The 17,466-nt window shown below is 39.3% G+C and overlaps 1 protein-coding gene across 4 annotated transcripts in view; it reads right to left on the bottom strand.

The window, feature by feature from the left end:
• Positions 1–17,466, bottom strand: part of AKAP6 (A-kinase anchoring protein 6) — a 574,354-nt gene that overhangs the window by 267,288 nt on the left and 289,600 nt on the right. For all 4 annotated transcript variants that reach the window (XM_059914067.1, XM_059914068.1, XM_059914069.1 and 1 more), the window contains one exon: positions 2,283–2,534. In XM_059914067.1, coding sequence (XP_059770050.1) covers positions 2,283–2,534 — 252 coding nt within the window. The remainder of the gene's footprint in view (positions 1–2,282; positions 2,535–17,466) is intronic.

Below are 17,466 nucleotides of genomic sequence, written 5' to 3'. Positions count from 1 at the left end.
TGTTGAGCTCACATTGTGAGACCCATGATGGGTACTACTTAATATAAACTCGCAACATAGCTGTGAAAATAGTGGCCAGTAACAATTAGTCTCAATGGCTTTTCATCTTTCTTGGGCTACCACTTTGTGAATAATACAAGTTCAAATAAACACATGATGAACATATTCCTCAGAACAACAATAACAACAATAACAATAAACCCTAGAGCACTTTCATATCCCCAGCTCTAATCAAAGCTGCGATCAGTAAATGTTTATTGAATGAATAAATAAATATGTAATATAAGTTGGTTTGACTCAATGATTTCTAATGCTCCCTCTAAGTGGTTGAAAGTGGGCAGATCTGATGACTGATCAATACTGGATTTTGGACAGAGCCAGGAGAACACATGGGTAGAAACAAAAAAAAAGAATGTACAGATTGGAGATACCAGGTAGATATCTAAAGTACTGTCTCTTCAGAGTTTAGACAAACCTTCCCCATCTCTGATCTCTCACCTCATTAGCATACACCTCCTCCTAAACATCAGATTTAGGGCAGAGTTGACTAGTTTGGGATTCTTTGTAGTTTCCCATAACCACAAGGGTCCCAATCAGGGACCTTCTAGGGATCCCACTTGGGATGGATGGCATCTGAGGACTATCTCACACACCTACATATTCATTCTATGATTTTAAAAGGAACTCTACCAAAGTCTGTATCACCTCCCTCATTGCCACAATCTTAGAAAAAGCTAAATGAAAACAAAGACTGTGACCTAAAGTTAGAAGTGAGCCCAGTAGATTTTCATTCCCAGAAACTTCCAGGGCCTGCAGGGAATTTGCCACAGCAAGAGCATCATTATTACAAAAACAATAATCAACAAATATAAATCATTTATGAGAAGAAGCCCAGATTCGTTTTGTGTTGTTGATAATGTTGGAGCCACTGAAACGTTAATAACTTAATGAGATGCAATACTCTTTATAAGGCCTTTTAATCCACACTTATATAAATGCCTTCTAAACTTGCATAATACATATTTTCCACAAAACCAACAGTAGAGCACTAAACTGGGTTTCAAGAGCCAAGGGACTATATACATACACACACACTCTATGTATCTATACATGGTATCTATCTATCTATCTACCTACCTACCTACCTGTCCATCCATCCATCTATCCATCCATCTATTTATCTATCCATCCACCCATCCACACACACATATATATAGCCCCTACTTAGCTAGCACAATGACTCTCCCTCTCTCTCTCTTTCTCTCTCGCTCTGACATATATGTCAGTTTTGTTTGGGAATAGGAGAGTTCACTTGGATTTAACTTTACAGTGTTCGTTCTTAAGCTATGCATCAAGATTAACAGCAACAAACTCTTTAAACTATGCTTACTATGAGTACAAAAAAAATCTAAGTATACTGGTTGTGCAAAATTCTAAAGTCCATATGACTCACTGCAACCAGAATGATTTTTCTAAACCATGAACTGAATCGCATCAATTCCCTGAACAAACTCTTCTGTTATCCTCAAAATAAAGTCCACTTCTCTTAATATGACTTTTTAATACGGCTTTTCATCTTCATGATCTGACCTCTGCTTACATATTAGTTCAAATCCTGCTTCCTGGTCCCTTGAACTTTTTCCTCTCTGAGGCTGTCATCCTCTCTCTTACCTCTGGATCTTTGATCATGCCATTCCTTCTGTCTAGAACAGTTTCTACCTCTGTTCATCAGTCTAATCCTGCTTCTCCTTCAGATCTCAGGTTAGACTCACTTCTCCTGTAAAGGCTTCCCTGTCTGAATTAGGTGCCCCTTCTGTGTCCTCCAGTGGCATCATGTAGACCATTGTATCTGCATGTAGATCACGCAGATCACAGTCTGGTCTTAATGTCTGTCCACTTGCCTCCACTCCCCACTAGTCTCAGCTCTTTGAAGGCAAAGGCCATGTTTTGATCACTATTACACTCTTAGCACCTAGTGCCTGGCCCATATAAGTACTCAATGAATATTCATCAAATAATTGAACGAGGAACAGGAAGCCAGGTTAGCACCAACAGCTACGAGTGGTACCTGTGCAAACTACCGGGTGTGAATGAACTCTGGTTTTTAGCTTCATTCACATTAGAAGTGCCCTAGTCTCTAGTCACTATACCTAGATTCAACACCCAGCTTAGGACCTGCTTATTTACCTATAAAGAATTCCTATCCCACACCTCTGAACTGAAAACATTCTCAAATAATCACACCTGACAATGCACTATTTGGCTTCAAGGAAAACACCCACCTCCTTTGTCTCTTCGGAGAAAGCTTGGAGAATGTCCGTCTGTCTGGTGTAGTTGCCATTGGCGTCCTGCAGACCTTGCAGAATGCGCTCCCGCAGAACCAGCACTGAGACGCGGAGCTGGTGCCAGAGGAGCTGCACCGCGTGGATGTCCACAATCACGTTGACGGAGTAGGATAGCAGCTTCAGGGAGAACTCCGTTTCAAGGAGGGCATGGATTTGCTCAACATGATCAGAAATATCTTCACAAATGTCCTGCAATAAAGAAAAGCAAATATACGGTGACTCCTTTGCCTTAACCTGGGAAGGGGATGGTAGAAAGGTCACTCCTTCACCTGACACCAATGATCAGGGCCAACAGGTCAGGTGAGCACACGTTGGATAGCTGGCCTTTGTTTCAATTCAGATAGAGTCACAGGCCATATTCCTGGGCACTGGGCCTTCAGCGCACACAGGTAAGTTGATCTCTTTCTAAGCCACGAAAATCCTACTATTTTTCAGATACTCACATTGAAAGTTCATCCAAGGTGAGAGGTTATCTCACAAATCCGCTCTCTGTTCTCTTTATTTACTGTTAGTTTGGGATTTAGGTAAGGGAGCCAACAGCTCTTCTCTTTGCTACTGGTGAGCTCCACCGAACACATAATATCTCAGGATAGAAGCATCCTCCAGACATGCAGCATGAAGAAAAATGGGCTAGAATGTGTGCTGCATTGGAACTCCTAGCCATTCTCAGTAAGCCATGGGATCTTCAAGGTAAGGGATAATTGTCACTTTCCCATAGGGACACAATTTAATATTTAAATTCTTAACGGATATCCACGCTTTGCAAACAAAATCACTCTTAAGAAGGAAAACCAGGGAAACCCCAAGAGTGAACAAAAACAAAATACAGTTTGGTTTTGCTTTTAAGACTCAGGCATTTAAAATAAAACCATTACTATATCAAAGTTTCAATGTCCTCCTCACATACTATTAGGTAGGCAGATTTTACCTGATGTGTCCCTTGTCCTTACAAGTTCCCACATTTTCATTGTGCTGTCAGAGGCCAGCAGCATGAAATGGGCGGCAGCACTGGTAATACTTACTTGAGCAACTGGAGTCCATTAAGCATCAAAATGATGTAGGTGTCAGCAAAAAGTGCTCAGTTACTCACTTTTAGTTATGTATCAGTGATTTCTTTTAAGTGCGGCTTTTATTTATGATTTTCGTTAAAGCTAAAATTTTAAGACAGCCTTTGAGTTCTGAGCCCTATCTTGAGTATCAAAACAGTCACTCTATGCTGGAAATATAACCTTCTGATTTCATACAATTCAATTACTTGTTTTCAAAGAAAAACTAAAATGTAACCTGTATTTGACAATGTGTAATAATCAGCCAAAAAAACTATTGAATAATGATGGAAAGTTGTGCTGAATTCTGAACAAAAATTATTGTACAATTCCAATACATGCTCCAATATTAGTTCTTGAAATCCAAGACCTAACTGGTAATAAATTGGTGATAATAACTTGAAACAGATTAAACGTTTAAACTAAATAGACTTTGGAGTTCTGATTAGGTAAATTTCTTAGAAAAAAATGTGGCCCATGGGCTTATGCGGTCCAATAGAGACTTGGGGCAAAAATTATAATACCCTATTAACCAGTACATAAGAACCAATCACAGCCAGATTAGCTAGTCTCTGCTGACCTTCAGCAGAATAAAGCAGGCCTCTAACTACCATCAGATATTCCATGTAGCCTGGGGTCTTAGCTGATGCTTGTTTGGACATCTACTCCATTTACCCCACACGTTTTATTCCTGATACCTCAACCACCACCCCAAAGCAAATGCCCTGCATGCTTTGTCCTATTAGGATGCTCATTTCTATGTAGTACTGTGTTGCCTTGGAAAATGCCCTTCCTCCCACTGCTGACCTCTTCCAAATTCTCAGTACTCTCCTGGCTAATATCCCCAATCCCTTGTAAAAACGTGCCTTAACCTCTTCACGAATGCTACCTCTACCTCCTGTTCTTACCCAAACTTGACTTTGCCCAAGGCTTCTGCTTCCTCCGCTGCTCTCCCAGGGGAAGCCGCTCATTCTCCCAGGCCTCAGCTGAGAGATGGGGGAGGGTGGAGGAAGCAGGGGGAGCTGCTGGGGCTAGGGCAGACCTCAGTGCTGTTTTGTCACTTTCTGATCATTACTCTCTCGCCTTCTTTCTTCGTAGGTGCCTCCTGTCTGCTAAACCTTCCTGCCATCCTCCCTTACTGCTGTTATCTACGTTCTTCTCTCTCACTCCTCTGCACTGAAGAATGCATCTGGCTCACGGTTTTCCTCTCCATACTGAGCACACCATTATCTTAGGTAATTTCAACATTCACACTGAGGAGCCAGCCAACACTCTAGCCTCGGATTTCCTTTCCTTCACTACTCCTAAGACCTTCACGCCCATTCTACTGGGATGACTCTCTGCCATCGCTCCACTCTGGACCTTGTCGTCACTTCACCTGGGGAACAATATCAGAAAGTCCCTTGTGCCCCCAACCTCTCTTTGACAGACTTTTGTACTCCCATTCCCCCACTACAGGTGCTTTTCAACCCCCTCCAGGCCACCATCCCCTCCAGCCGCTTTCCTCATACACCCCCTGTCTCCTAGCACAGCTTCCACAGTGGTTACTTCAACCACTCTCTCGGCAGTGTGCTCAACTTCCTCACACTCTTGATTCCGTGACTCAGAATTTGTGAGTCTCTGTCTCTTAGGCCCCACTGCAATCTAGAGATGCAGAAAAATGACTTACCTAGCAGAGAAAAAGGTTTGAGTAACCCTTCTGCCACCTGCTCAGAAGAGCTAAATAGGCGCGTTTCTACACCATCCCACGCTCATCCCCCAATACAGAAAGTTATATGTATAGCCTTGGTACCATGAAAACTTCATGCCAAAGCACATGTCATCCACTCTATTTACACACATTTGGCTCCTTCATAATGGATGCAGGAATCTAGTAAGAGCCAATTCATGGGTCAAGATGTCAGGCAACCATCCAGGGGAAACTATGTGTAAGGGGCACTAAAGCATCAATGGTGCCAGTTAACTTAGGTTTTCAGACCCTCCTCCTTAGTAACTGTGAAATGTGAATTAGCCCTGTTCCCACAGAAGCAGATGGGCCCTGAGGAGAAAGAAACACCCTCCCCACAAGTGCTGCCCTCACTCTGTTGAGTATTTTGGCAATATGCACACGAAGGATCCGCTGAAATTCTGAAACTAAATAATGCATAGCATGGTGCAATTTTCTGGAGTCTATTAACTTATTTAATTACTTTTATGCCCTCTACTCTGCCATCGGTTTTCTGGCTCGACAAAATTACATGCACGCACAAATTATAGAACAAGAGCTACAGATAAACGTGTAGGTTGTATATACGAGTGTGTGAGTGTATATACTCCCTCTCCCTCCAAACGGGGACTATGCTTTGAACACTTGATGAGATGTTTGTTTAGAGAAAGGTAACTAATTCTGAATCTATATCTAGGTTTTAATAATAGAAGATCTGCTTTTCCCTGTCCCTCTATATAAATGTCAAACAAATATTTAAAAAATATTCAGTCTGAAGCTTCTGGTGCTTTGGCCCTTAACTACTGCCAGTTTGTTGGATGTTATATGAAACAAGCTGAAGATTACGGACATTCAGTCAGATAATCAGGTATCAGAAACTTTAAAAAATGATTTGCTGAATGGTTTCCTCCCAGCAGAGATTGTTTGGAATTAAAAGGCACTGAGAGATCTGACTTGTTGGAGGCCCTGTGGGCACTAGATTAATAAGATGAAGTAGAAGCTTGGGTGTGGAGTTGGATTGGAGCCCAACTGATGCATGTAAGGAATCACTGGTGTTTCAGCTTCTACCGGATGTTTAACTTGAGCAGATAGCAACTGGAAACTGGACTCAACTGACATGGCTGAACTGCTCAGTGTATAACAAACTTTTGAGCACTGCAGTGCTACTTGGTGGAAACAAAGTGGTAATTTTAGAAGAAATTCACAGTTTTTTAGGAATATGAAAAGAAACAATCCCTTTGGGACTGGAGATACATAATATATATCTGAAGAACCTATAAGCAAAAATATTTCTCCCCATCTGTTTAGTAAGAGTATTAACAGGAAATAAAATCTTTCATTCATAGTTGGAGGTTTAAAACACTTAACATGGCAATGACTAGTTATGCTGATACAGTGACTAAAATTCATAGTGAAGTGTAATTGCCCCAAAAATGTTAATGTTTGATTTCAGATTCTTTCCTATTTTGATAGAGGGTGTTAGTAGGCAGAAAATTGAATGTCTACAGAAGAGGTAAGGTCAAGAAAGGGATGAGGATGCTGAAGATTCTATGAGTGACAGCCAAGGAACCCTTTCCAGCATCCATGAGAAAAATGGTTAGGTCCACTGGTCCATCTTCTATAAAGCAACTTATTCCAGGCTCTGCTTTCATAGTCGTAGCCTGAAATTATCCCATTTCTCCTGTTCACACCTAATTCTGGCCACTGTTTCCATCAGTTCCAGCCCCTCTCCCCAATGTTGTCTGTGTTAGACCTTTCTTCTCTGACCTCTAGACTCCTCTCCTGATTCCCAAGTATGCATCATCTGGAATGATGCAACCATGGACAGATCCACCAGCCCACACTTCTCACACTCTTAAGACTCTAGATTCAGTCTATCGCCCTTAAAGGCAGCTCCCACTCCTTGTAAACCAAGTCCACAAACAGAGAGCTGGAGGACTCTGAGAATGTAGAGGTGGAGGAAAGGCAGATCCAGAGAGAGGGGCCAAGGATACCAAGACAAACTGTTAACCTTCAGAAGCTCACCTGGAGTTGGTCCCATTATCTTGTTCTGTTATAGACAAATGAAAGCTAAAAATCTAACTTCCTATGAATATTATTATTTGGCAACAGGAGGCTGTTTCGTATAATTAATGAAGATTTTATATCATCAGAAGGTAGCTTCATTCCCAGAGGATTTATTTCAGCATGTGAATGTTTTCCCCAAGTAGAGGACTGGTTCCTCAGGACCTCTTTGTATAATTAGTGGCTACCATTAAATTGGGCAGTCAAGAATTTTGATGATATGGATCTTACTTTAACAGACTAATAATGAACAAAAACTTAATTTCAGTAGATAAAATTGCTTAGTTTATTTTTCAGTATCATCAATTGGTATCAACTGCTTTAGCTACTTAAAATCTCTCATAATTCTAACATGAATTTCATTCATTCTCTTATATCTTTTCCTCTGAGAAAAGATGTTCCCCAGCAAGCTCATTTAAATGACTAAATCAACAGATGTCTTAAAGAATAACAAACTTTAATTTTAAACTGAAGATAGTCTTTAAATGTCCTTAAAGCAATAACACTTTTTATAGCTACTCAAATTGTCCCCAGCACAATTAAGGATAGAAGGATAATGTCTTTAGGAATTAATTACTTCTGTTTTTTTCAGTGAATGTATTGAGTACCTACTATGTACTAACCCATGTGCTGGGAAACAAAGGTGAATAATGCCAGGGTTTGGTCCCCTGGAGTTCCCTGCCTGGTGGGAGGGGGCATATAATGAGAAATTATAGTCAGGAAAATAAGTGTTCACAAAGGGTACACAGAAGAGGAGGAAATGATTGTGTCCACAGCGGCAAAGAGGAAAGGGGCACAAGCGCTTTTCTAAGGAAGTAAAGTTTGGGTCTTGAAGAAGACAACCAGGAGATGAGACAGAGAAGAACATTCCAGGAGGTAGCAGGTGTCAATGTTGTCTCCATAACTGTGGACCTGGGGTTTAGCACCAATTTCTTAGGCATGGCATATTATACACCATCCATAAAAGAACAAATTTTGACTTCATCAAAATTTAAAACTTTTGCTCGTGAAAGATATTTTTAAGAAAAGGAGAAGATAAACTACAGACTGAGAAAAATATTTGCAAATTACTTACCCAACAAAGGATTTATATCCAGAACATACAGAGAATTCTCAAAACTCAACAGTAAGAAAACAACCAACGCAATTCTAAAATAGGCAAAAGACTTGAACAAACACTTAACCTAAGTGGATATAATGATGGTAAATAAGCACATGAAACAATCTTCAGCCTCATTAGCCATTAGGGAAATGCAAATTAAAACCATAGTGAGATACCAGTATATACTTATTAGAATGATTAGAATAAAAAATTACTTAAATACCAAGTGCTGAGGAGTTCCAGAGCAGTTGGAACTCTCCTACACTGACGATGAGAATGCAAAATGGTACAGTCATACTTGAAAACAGTTTAGCAGTTTCTTATGAAGTTAGACATACACTTACAATCTGACCCAGCAATCCCACTCCTGGGTGTTTAACCTAGAGAAATGATAACTCAGGTACACACAAAAATGAAAAGACGCTCTATTCATAAAAACCAAAACTTAAATGTCCTTCAGTGGATAAATGGATAAACAAACTACAGTACATCTATACAATACACAGCAATCGGGGAAAAAAAGAACTATTGATACAGGCAACAATTTGGATAAACCTCAAAAGCATTATGCTAAGTGAAAGAAGCTAGTCTCAAAAGGGCATACACTGCATAATTCCATTTATACAACATTCTCAAAAGACAAAACTATAGTAATGAAGAATATATCAGTGGTTGCCAGGGATTGGGGGTGGGGAGGGCATGACTATCGACCCATAGCATGAGGGAGTTTTTTGGGCTGATGGAACTGTTCTGAATTCTGATTATGGAGAAGGTAATAGAAATCTACACATGGGTTAAAACTTGTAGAACAGTACACCAAAACCCCCCCACAATTTTGCTGTATGATAATTTTAAAACTAATGAAACAAAAGGAAGCCAGTTTATAGTCTCTTAGTAAAATGCATGTAAAAATTAATTTGGGGTCACACCTTCCCTTCAGATTCTTGGAAATGACAAATAGCACAGCCCTTAAGGTCATGGCACTACTAGCATCATCTCTGATTCTGTAGCTTCCACATTAGTTTCTGGCAAGTATAAAAGAAAATGAGGCTCATCTGGAGCCCATCTCAAAGTAAATTAAAGCAAATGACAGTGGAAACAATGTATATGCAAAAGTTGCATAAAATTTTTTTCCATAGGTATTACTGCATTAATGTGGGAAAATGATGTTATTTTCTTGTTTAATTCACATACAGCACAGTAGCCCCTGTGGCATTCAGTATTACTCACAGCACAACATGCATTGAATACATTATGTTGCCAACTGCCCACTTCACTCAACCTTCATGACACCTTGTGGTCTCAAAACTGCAGCTGCTGCTGCCTGTCACTGAAACAGGACTCTTCTATGGTTGCCTAGTAGCTGATACAAACACTGAGGGCCTGAGACTGTTTACAAATAAACTCCAGCTGGTTGGGTCAGTATTTTTCCTTTAATTTAGTTGTATGTTTATGTGAGAGAGGTGTCTTTTTTTGGTAAGATTGTTGTGTATGTATGTTCCAGTTGTATCTTATTTCTTCTAGACAGATACAGGGCTTTTAAGATACCTGTTATGTATTTAACCAGTATGTCCAGTTTTCACCAGAGTGCGATAGAAGTCAGGGTGTCCTTCCTGTGACTGCTCTGACTGCTTACGCTCATAACTCTAAGTATGACTGCCCCAGCTCCTGCTAACTGACCCTGGGAGGGGATCTGTTTGCTGCCTCATCATTAGGCTACCATGCCCATTTCCAACCATTCTCAAAACATCTTGAAGGTTTCCTCGTGAAATTACAAGTGTCTGTGGATCAACATTCTGCCAAAGTGCCCCAAATTGCCAGTCTCCAAGGGCTCCATGAGAATGTGGAGGGAAACCTGCCCTTCCAGCAACTTTTTCGCCCAGGTCCTAAAGCAACACTGGGCACCCCAGTTTCACTAAGTCCCACAAATGCAGCCGCTCCCACTTCTCTCTTGTTTCTTGCTTCCCTACGTGCAATCCCCAAATGAGAAAACATAGCAAATCCCTCCAGTACCTACAACCTGCCTCTGCACAGGGACAAACAGTAATCAACAGTCATTTCTGCATTCTTCTACTACCCAAATAATGTTTCTTTCTCTTCCCCCAAATAATTTCACTGTTTCTCTCAAAACACTCTTGAGTTACATTTGTATAACTGCAGGATACATTCCGATGGTTTTTCTAAAACAAACATGAATTAAAGTCCACTTTTAAAGGATAGGTCTCCTCACTCCCATTTCCATCTTTTTCCCTATCAGAGTTTCAAAAACCTTGAGCCCTCATCTTATCCAGAGGATACCATTACATTTAAAATAAAGAGTTTTTATGTTCTGAAGTCAGTAAGCAAGAGATAAGTAAATATAAGATGTATTTTGTGTACATAATTTAGTCTTACTGCAAAATGCCATGTCATCATGACTGCTCATTTTGTTTACTAGCAATTTGTAGAAATGAATGATTAAAGTGTCTTTTACCCATATGTTCACCATATGTATGTGTTCATTAGAAAAAGCTGAAAAGAGATTCTTACCTAATACATGTACTTTGTATTTTAAAATACAGATCAAGGGAATAGCAGTTACTTGTCTAAAAAAACTCACAAGTGAACCATGTGAACTAAAACTTGCAACCTCATATAAAAAATATTGCAGAGTATTAATGTCACCTTCAGTTGACTTTCAAAACTGTACTTTCTCCAAAAGACAGATTAATAGATGTTCCTATGATAAGGTATTTTTATTTCCCCAAAAGTAGACTACCCCCTCTTTTTTCCCTTCCTCTACACTTTTTTTTAAAATTATAGCTGTATTTTTAAAACATTTATTTTATTTACTTATTTTTATTTTTGGTTGCGACAGGTCTTTATTGTGGCATGCGGGATCTTTTTGTTGTGGCGCATGGGCTCTTCGTTGCAGCGCATGGACTTCTCTCTAGTTGCAGCATGCAGTTTTTCTCTCTCTAGTTGTGGCATGCGGGCTCCAGAGCATGTGGGCTCTGTAGTTTGCCGTACGTGGGCTCTCTAGTTGAGGCGCATGGGCTCAGTAGTTGTGGCGCACGGGCTTAGTTGCCCCGTGGCATGTGGGATCTTAGTTCCCCGACCAGGGATCAAACCCACGTCCCCTGCATTGGAAGGCGGACTCTTTACCACTGCACCTCCAGGGAAGTCCTATTCCTCTTCACTTTTCTAATGGTCCAAGTTTCTTCTTTGTCATATTGAGAGTGACTGTGATGAAGACTGGTGGGAGGGATGCTGAGACTTTTATGATCATCATAATACTTCTCTCCAAAGTTTGAAGAACTTTATGATTATAAAGAGTGGTTATCCTTTTAATTACTAAAATTCTGCAAGTATGAGGACTGAAATGAGATTATATATGCAAAAGTGATTTTTCTGTTATCATTAGCTGGTACTCATCCATCTCCCTCACTAGATTGCACCTTTCTGGAAGCAGGAAATATATCTTACTCATCTGCACTGCTAGGACACCGCCATACATGTGGGCAGTGTCCAAAGGATGCTTGTAGAATTGGATTCAATTGGATAAAATACTGTATTTCACAAATCAATGTAAAATCCTTAAAAAGCAAGTACTAGTTTAGCTTCCTCTCCCAAGTATATCCACACTAATCAGTATGCAATCTGCAAATGTAAGTAACTGACATCATCTCCTGTTTTGATTAGGAGAGGTGATGAAGAAAGCACATGGATTTGGAAGAGCAAAGGAGACTGTAGAAAGAGGAGGATGAAGATGCTCAATACAGACTTGGAGGCCTTCACACTTCTGCTTCCACGCTCTGAAAGTCTCCTTTGCCTTAAACTGAGAAAGAACCAATTAAACGTTCTGCCTGGCCATACCTGGCCATATCCAAATCAGGATTGTTCTGCTTTCCATTACTGAAATTTTTTTGGTTTAAAATTGTTATTTTAAAAGCGTCAGACAGTTCACTGATGAAGATTCCACTTTAAATTCTTAATCCCAGGCTCTGACCTATTCGAGAGGGAAAAAATCCTGAGCAAAAAGACAAGAGGAAAATTGACAATTGCTATTGCACACTGGAAAAACCATTTTTTCTAACTGAGCTATGCTTAGTCACATTCATGTTCAGTGTTCTAGATAAAGGTTCAAAATCTAAGTTCATTCACTAGTGAAAATCACAGCTATGGCCTCAATGCTCAATAGCTCATCTGGAAATTGCTCAGAAGGTCTGTACTTTCCCCAGGACATCTTTATAGAACTGATTTCAGGTAGAAATTGACAGAGAAGTCAGTGGCGGTTTTTATGCTGAAGTGTGCAGTATAATCGTGTGTTAATCATGCAGATTCCAGGGCTGCTCCTTTTGAAGAGAGACGGGATGTAGAAATCTGCATTTTCTTAAGCATGCAGTGGTCATTATGCCCGTGTTCTAAGCACCACAAATGAAAAACACTGAGCCAGAGATGGGTCATCTGTCTAGAAACAGGAGCTACGTGCAAGCCTGTTGCTACACAACCCTAAGAACAAAACCCAGCGACTTGAAAGGCAGTCTGCCACTGACATTACACAGATGTCTCTACCAGAGAATTCACATTCTTTGTGTTCCAGAACACAATTTTCCACAACCTTATTTATCTACTGCTTGCAGTGTTGTGATAATCTCTAGGGTAGCATCAGGTTTGCAGGTTTCTCTAACATGCTTTATTTTTTTTCTGATTTTTTACACTTTTTAAATATAATAAAACAGATACAAAATATCACACATAAAAATATATAGCTTAGTGAATTATGATAAGGCAAACAACTATCCAGGTCAAAAATTAGAACTTCGCCAGCCACCCCAGAAGTGCCCCCTCCCCATCACAGACCCTCCAAGCCTCAAAAAAGTGATCACTATCCTGACTTGAAGAGCAATCACTTTCCTGCATCCCTTTATGGTTTTATCACCCAAGTATGCATGCCTGGTACTATAATTTACTGTTGCCCATATTTTCACTTGCTATGTCTGTAAGTCTTTTTAAATCTACAGAGTCCATCTCTATTCCTTTTGTTTTTTTTCATACAATTCACCTGTTGAAAGTCCTAGGGCATTAGACTTGCAGAGTTTCCCATAATTTGGATTTGTTGGTTGCAGCCATGTGAAAACAGTCAGTGTGCTGGTCCTCTTCCTACAAACTGGCAGCTGGACCCTAAGGCCTGATTAGTTTAAGGTACAATGTCTTTGACTAAACCATCAGTAGTATTGTGTTCTTTCATCAAGAGGAATTTAACTGTGGTTTTTGCTCTTTTTTGATAGTTGATGCTATCAACTATTTTGACAGTTGATGCTCTGTACCTAAAACTGTTAATGTATTGGGGATTGTAAAATGATGATATTCTATCAATTTGTTTTCATTTACTAGCTGGAATAGAGGATGCTCCTCTTTATGGAAAATTTGGTTACAGTGATATAATTCATAAAGGAAAGTGAAGATATATGCTTGATTCTTTCCTTTTCTTTATCAGTTTTCAAGATAATGAATTGGTTTTCAAGGCAATGAATTGGTTCTCTGTTACATTCAGAAGGTAACCAACCAGTCAGTTTTTAATATCATGTTGTACTCATGGATTTAAACATATTCGATGGATTTTGATCCATAGCAATTCTCAACCTTATTGAAGGGCAAACTGTCCATCTTTGGCCAGTAGTATCCCCTTCAATTTGACTTCAGGTTGGCTATTCTAAGTAGACTGTGATAGCTTCCTTGCTCATCTTGTATATTTCCAGGCTTGAAATCAGCCATTTTTCTAATAAGCCTTGGTTTCCTTTAATGAGAAATGTTTTTTCAGACTACCATCTGGACAGTAGGGAAGCTCATTACTTCTGGGTTAGTGATTGTTTCTAGGCTTTTTTTTTAATTAACAGAGCTAGTAGATATGTATATTTTTTAAAAAATACTTTATGAGTTCATAACTGATATTTCCAATTCAAATTCATGACCACAGGGTTTTAACCTAATATCTTCTATATGACATCTCTATCTCCTTTCTTCCACACCAAGAATTCTGATTCTCAAGAACACAGGGGGTGATGGAATTAGAGAATCCCATAATTACTCATTTGTTTTATCTCACATTATACATATGACAGTTTCAGAATACTAATGCTAATACTACTATTAATACTGGCCCTGAAGCAAATGACTAAGATAGGCATGTAAAAGATCTGGTCAAGGTGGCTTTCGTTACCACAGAAGAGAGCTGGGTCACCTTTGGTTTGTCTTTAACTGGTCTTTGACAGAACAGAACTTATACCCTAGTCTCACATTCATGACTGTTCATATCACACAGTTTAAACATTTGTGGGTTTTGTAGGTTCCCACATTAATCAAGGTCCTTTTCGAAGGGAAAAAAAGCCTCAATAAAAATATAACCACATGACCATTAGTTTTCCTACAAGGAGGAAAAAGACTTTGCTTTTAGAAGGCGTGCCTTAAGAGACTTCCTGCCTCAGCAGACCCTTCTAATCTTTGCAGATCATCACAGAATATGCAAAAGGACAAAAATCAATGAAAGTAGTAATCAACAATATTCCAAAGAGACTGCACCATTACATGAACTTGAGTGCTGGGTTTGCCAGATAAAGCACTCTTTCTTTTCCTTTCCAGTATAACACCTACAGAGCATAGGGTGATTCTAATTACTTATTAGTTTAGGGCTGTCCAGAGATGAAGATGGATCTCCTCTTGAAGCCATGGACTGTGAGGATCTCTTCATTTACCATCTCACATGGCCAAAGTTGTGCACTTCATATATTTGCTTTGTTTGTTCAGTGATCTATAGATCATTTCTGTCTACTTCTATGAGGTCTGTCTGCCTTAGAAAATTCTTGTGTGGCAAGCACTGCATTTGTCTATTTTGCTTTACAGAGTATAGTACCACATGCAAATAGATTCTTAATACATGCTGATGTTAGTGATACTTAATTCACGAACCATGAAATAGGAGCTTGTAAGATGATCATGAGAAAGAATAAATGAATCATAATATGTATCTAGATTACTCTGCACCAGGATGAATATTAGAAGGTCTTAGTTCTTGGTCTTGTTGTGTCCTGGTTATCCTTGTCCCAACAGATCACTGAGTCTCAGTTTCCTCATCTGCAATAAAGTGGTAGATGGAATACCATCCACCAAGCTGGATGGTGTTCCATCCACCACCATCAAGCTCTAAAATTTTCTTCTGTTTTCTTTTTCTTTTACTTTGTGTAGCCCTCCCATAATACATAGCCTGAATTTTCATTACCCAGAAGCTTTTGTGTATCTCTGAAAATCCTTGTAACATGACTGCTACTTCCTTCTAGTAGTAGAACAAGCACTAGACTAGGAATCAGGAGACCTGAGTTCCAGTCCTGGGGACATTGAAAAGTATCTCTCTGGGTCCTGCAGGTGACCCTCCCATAAGATTTGAAATAACAGCACTGATCCATACCAGCAGGCTGAAGAGGAAAGATCTATGATTCATTCAAAATGAGAGCTAAGACCCCTACACTTCCACCCCAGGGTTAAAGTCCTGAGGACCCCCTTTGGTTGTGTTTTCCTTAGTCACCATGATAGACTCAGGCCATTATTCTTCCACTTTCCTATTCCCCCATTCCTGCAAACACACACACACACACACACACACACACACACACACACGCCTGTGCGTGTATGCATATTCCTTTGAGGCTCATTCCTATCTGCCTATACCACCCACTACTATCTCTTCATTCCAGTCACTTAAGATTTTATTTTCTAAAAATTTATCAAAATTTTTAGCAATTTAGATTTATTTACCTGAGATGGAAATTTTCTAGTAACTCTCTTGAAATTTTGGAGCATTTCAAGTTATAAATGGTCTTATAAGTTCATCTACAAATGCTTTCTCTTGACCTATTCATAAATACTCTTCATACTGGGAGAAAGAAGTTAAGAGGATGAAAGTCCTATTTGGGATTTCATTGCTGACTCATGGTGTGACCTTGGAAAGGTCAACCTCTTTCTTAGATGCACTCTTTATATATTTAGATCACTAAGAACATGGCACAGCTTCTAAGGATGTGTTTCTATGTCTTCCTCCCCCACATAAATATATCCACAGCAACTAGCTTGGCTGTTGATTTGTATTTAACACCTACAGCATGCCTGTTGGAAGCTAACATTATAGACACAAGTTTTTAGATCTCACATCTGAGAGTCCGGAACAGGAAATGAAACCTCATAGGATTAGAGTCCTGTGAAGAACTAATTTTAGGCGCCATGGTTAACACCCTGTGAATGAGATAACAACAAATCCATATTCTGAAGCCAATACTACCCTTTTATGTAAGGTAGATGGGAATGCAGGTCATCAATTAACCTTCTGAAAAACTCACACTGCCTCCCATGGACCCAATAATTTCATTTCCAGGAAACTCTCCTAAGGCAGTAATGCATTTACCTACTGAAATGCTATCACAGAGTTGTTTTTTTAATTGTGAAAAAAATCTAACAACAAAAAGATCAAAAGAGAGGAGATTGGTTTAACATGATGTGGTGTTCCATACAATGAAAAAATACACAGATACTACAATATGCGTGTCGGATGTTCAAGATATATTGTTAACTGAGAAAAACTAAGTTATGTAAAAGTTCTATTAAAAATTATAGTTATGTATACTCATAGCGAAAGAACTGAAAAATATGTTAAAGCTGTTCATAGTATATTCTCTAGGTGGCAGCATTGTAAATGATTTTTAATGTACTGTTTTTCTCCACTAGAGATTCATTTCTTTTGTGAAAAAAAAAAGTAAAAATTAAACAACAATGAAGAAGTTAGTTTCTATGGCAACATGTCAAGGAATGCACAGTTATGCAGAGGAAGTAATACGTAGAGTACAATATCAATAGAGTCAATATCATTTACTGAAGATCAATGTCAGAGCAACAGGATCCCAGACTCCTGGCATTCTTTTTGTGTAGGGATAGACCTGTCACTTCATTCACAGATATCCTATCAGCATTCTCTTAGGGGTCTATGTCAGATGGCCAGGTGCTACTAGCCAAGTACTAACAGACAAATAACATATCATTAATCAGTGGTTATTAAGACTTTCAGCTCTGTTTTCATTTTGATTGCCTTTTTTAAAGTTTAACAGAATTGATATAAAGATACAGGTGAGGGAAAGACATTAATCACCTGAAATGAGTGAGAATGTATGTATTACTCAT

The sequence above is a fragment of the Balaenoptera ricei genome, chromosome 2 (assembly GCF_028023285.1).
Source record: "Balaenoptera ricei isolate mBalRic1 chromosome 2, mBalRic1.hap2, whole genome shotgun sequence".
In the NCBI taxonomy this organism is placed as follows: Eukaryota; Metazoa; Chordata; class Mammalia; order Artiodactyla; family Balaenopteridae; genus Balaenoptera; species Balaenoptera ricei.
Note: the sequence above shows the minus strand (reverse complement) of the source record. Positions and strands in the feature narration are given on the sequence as shown.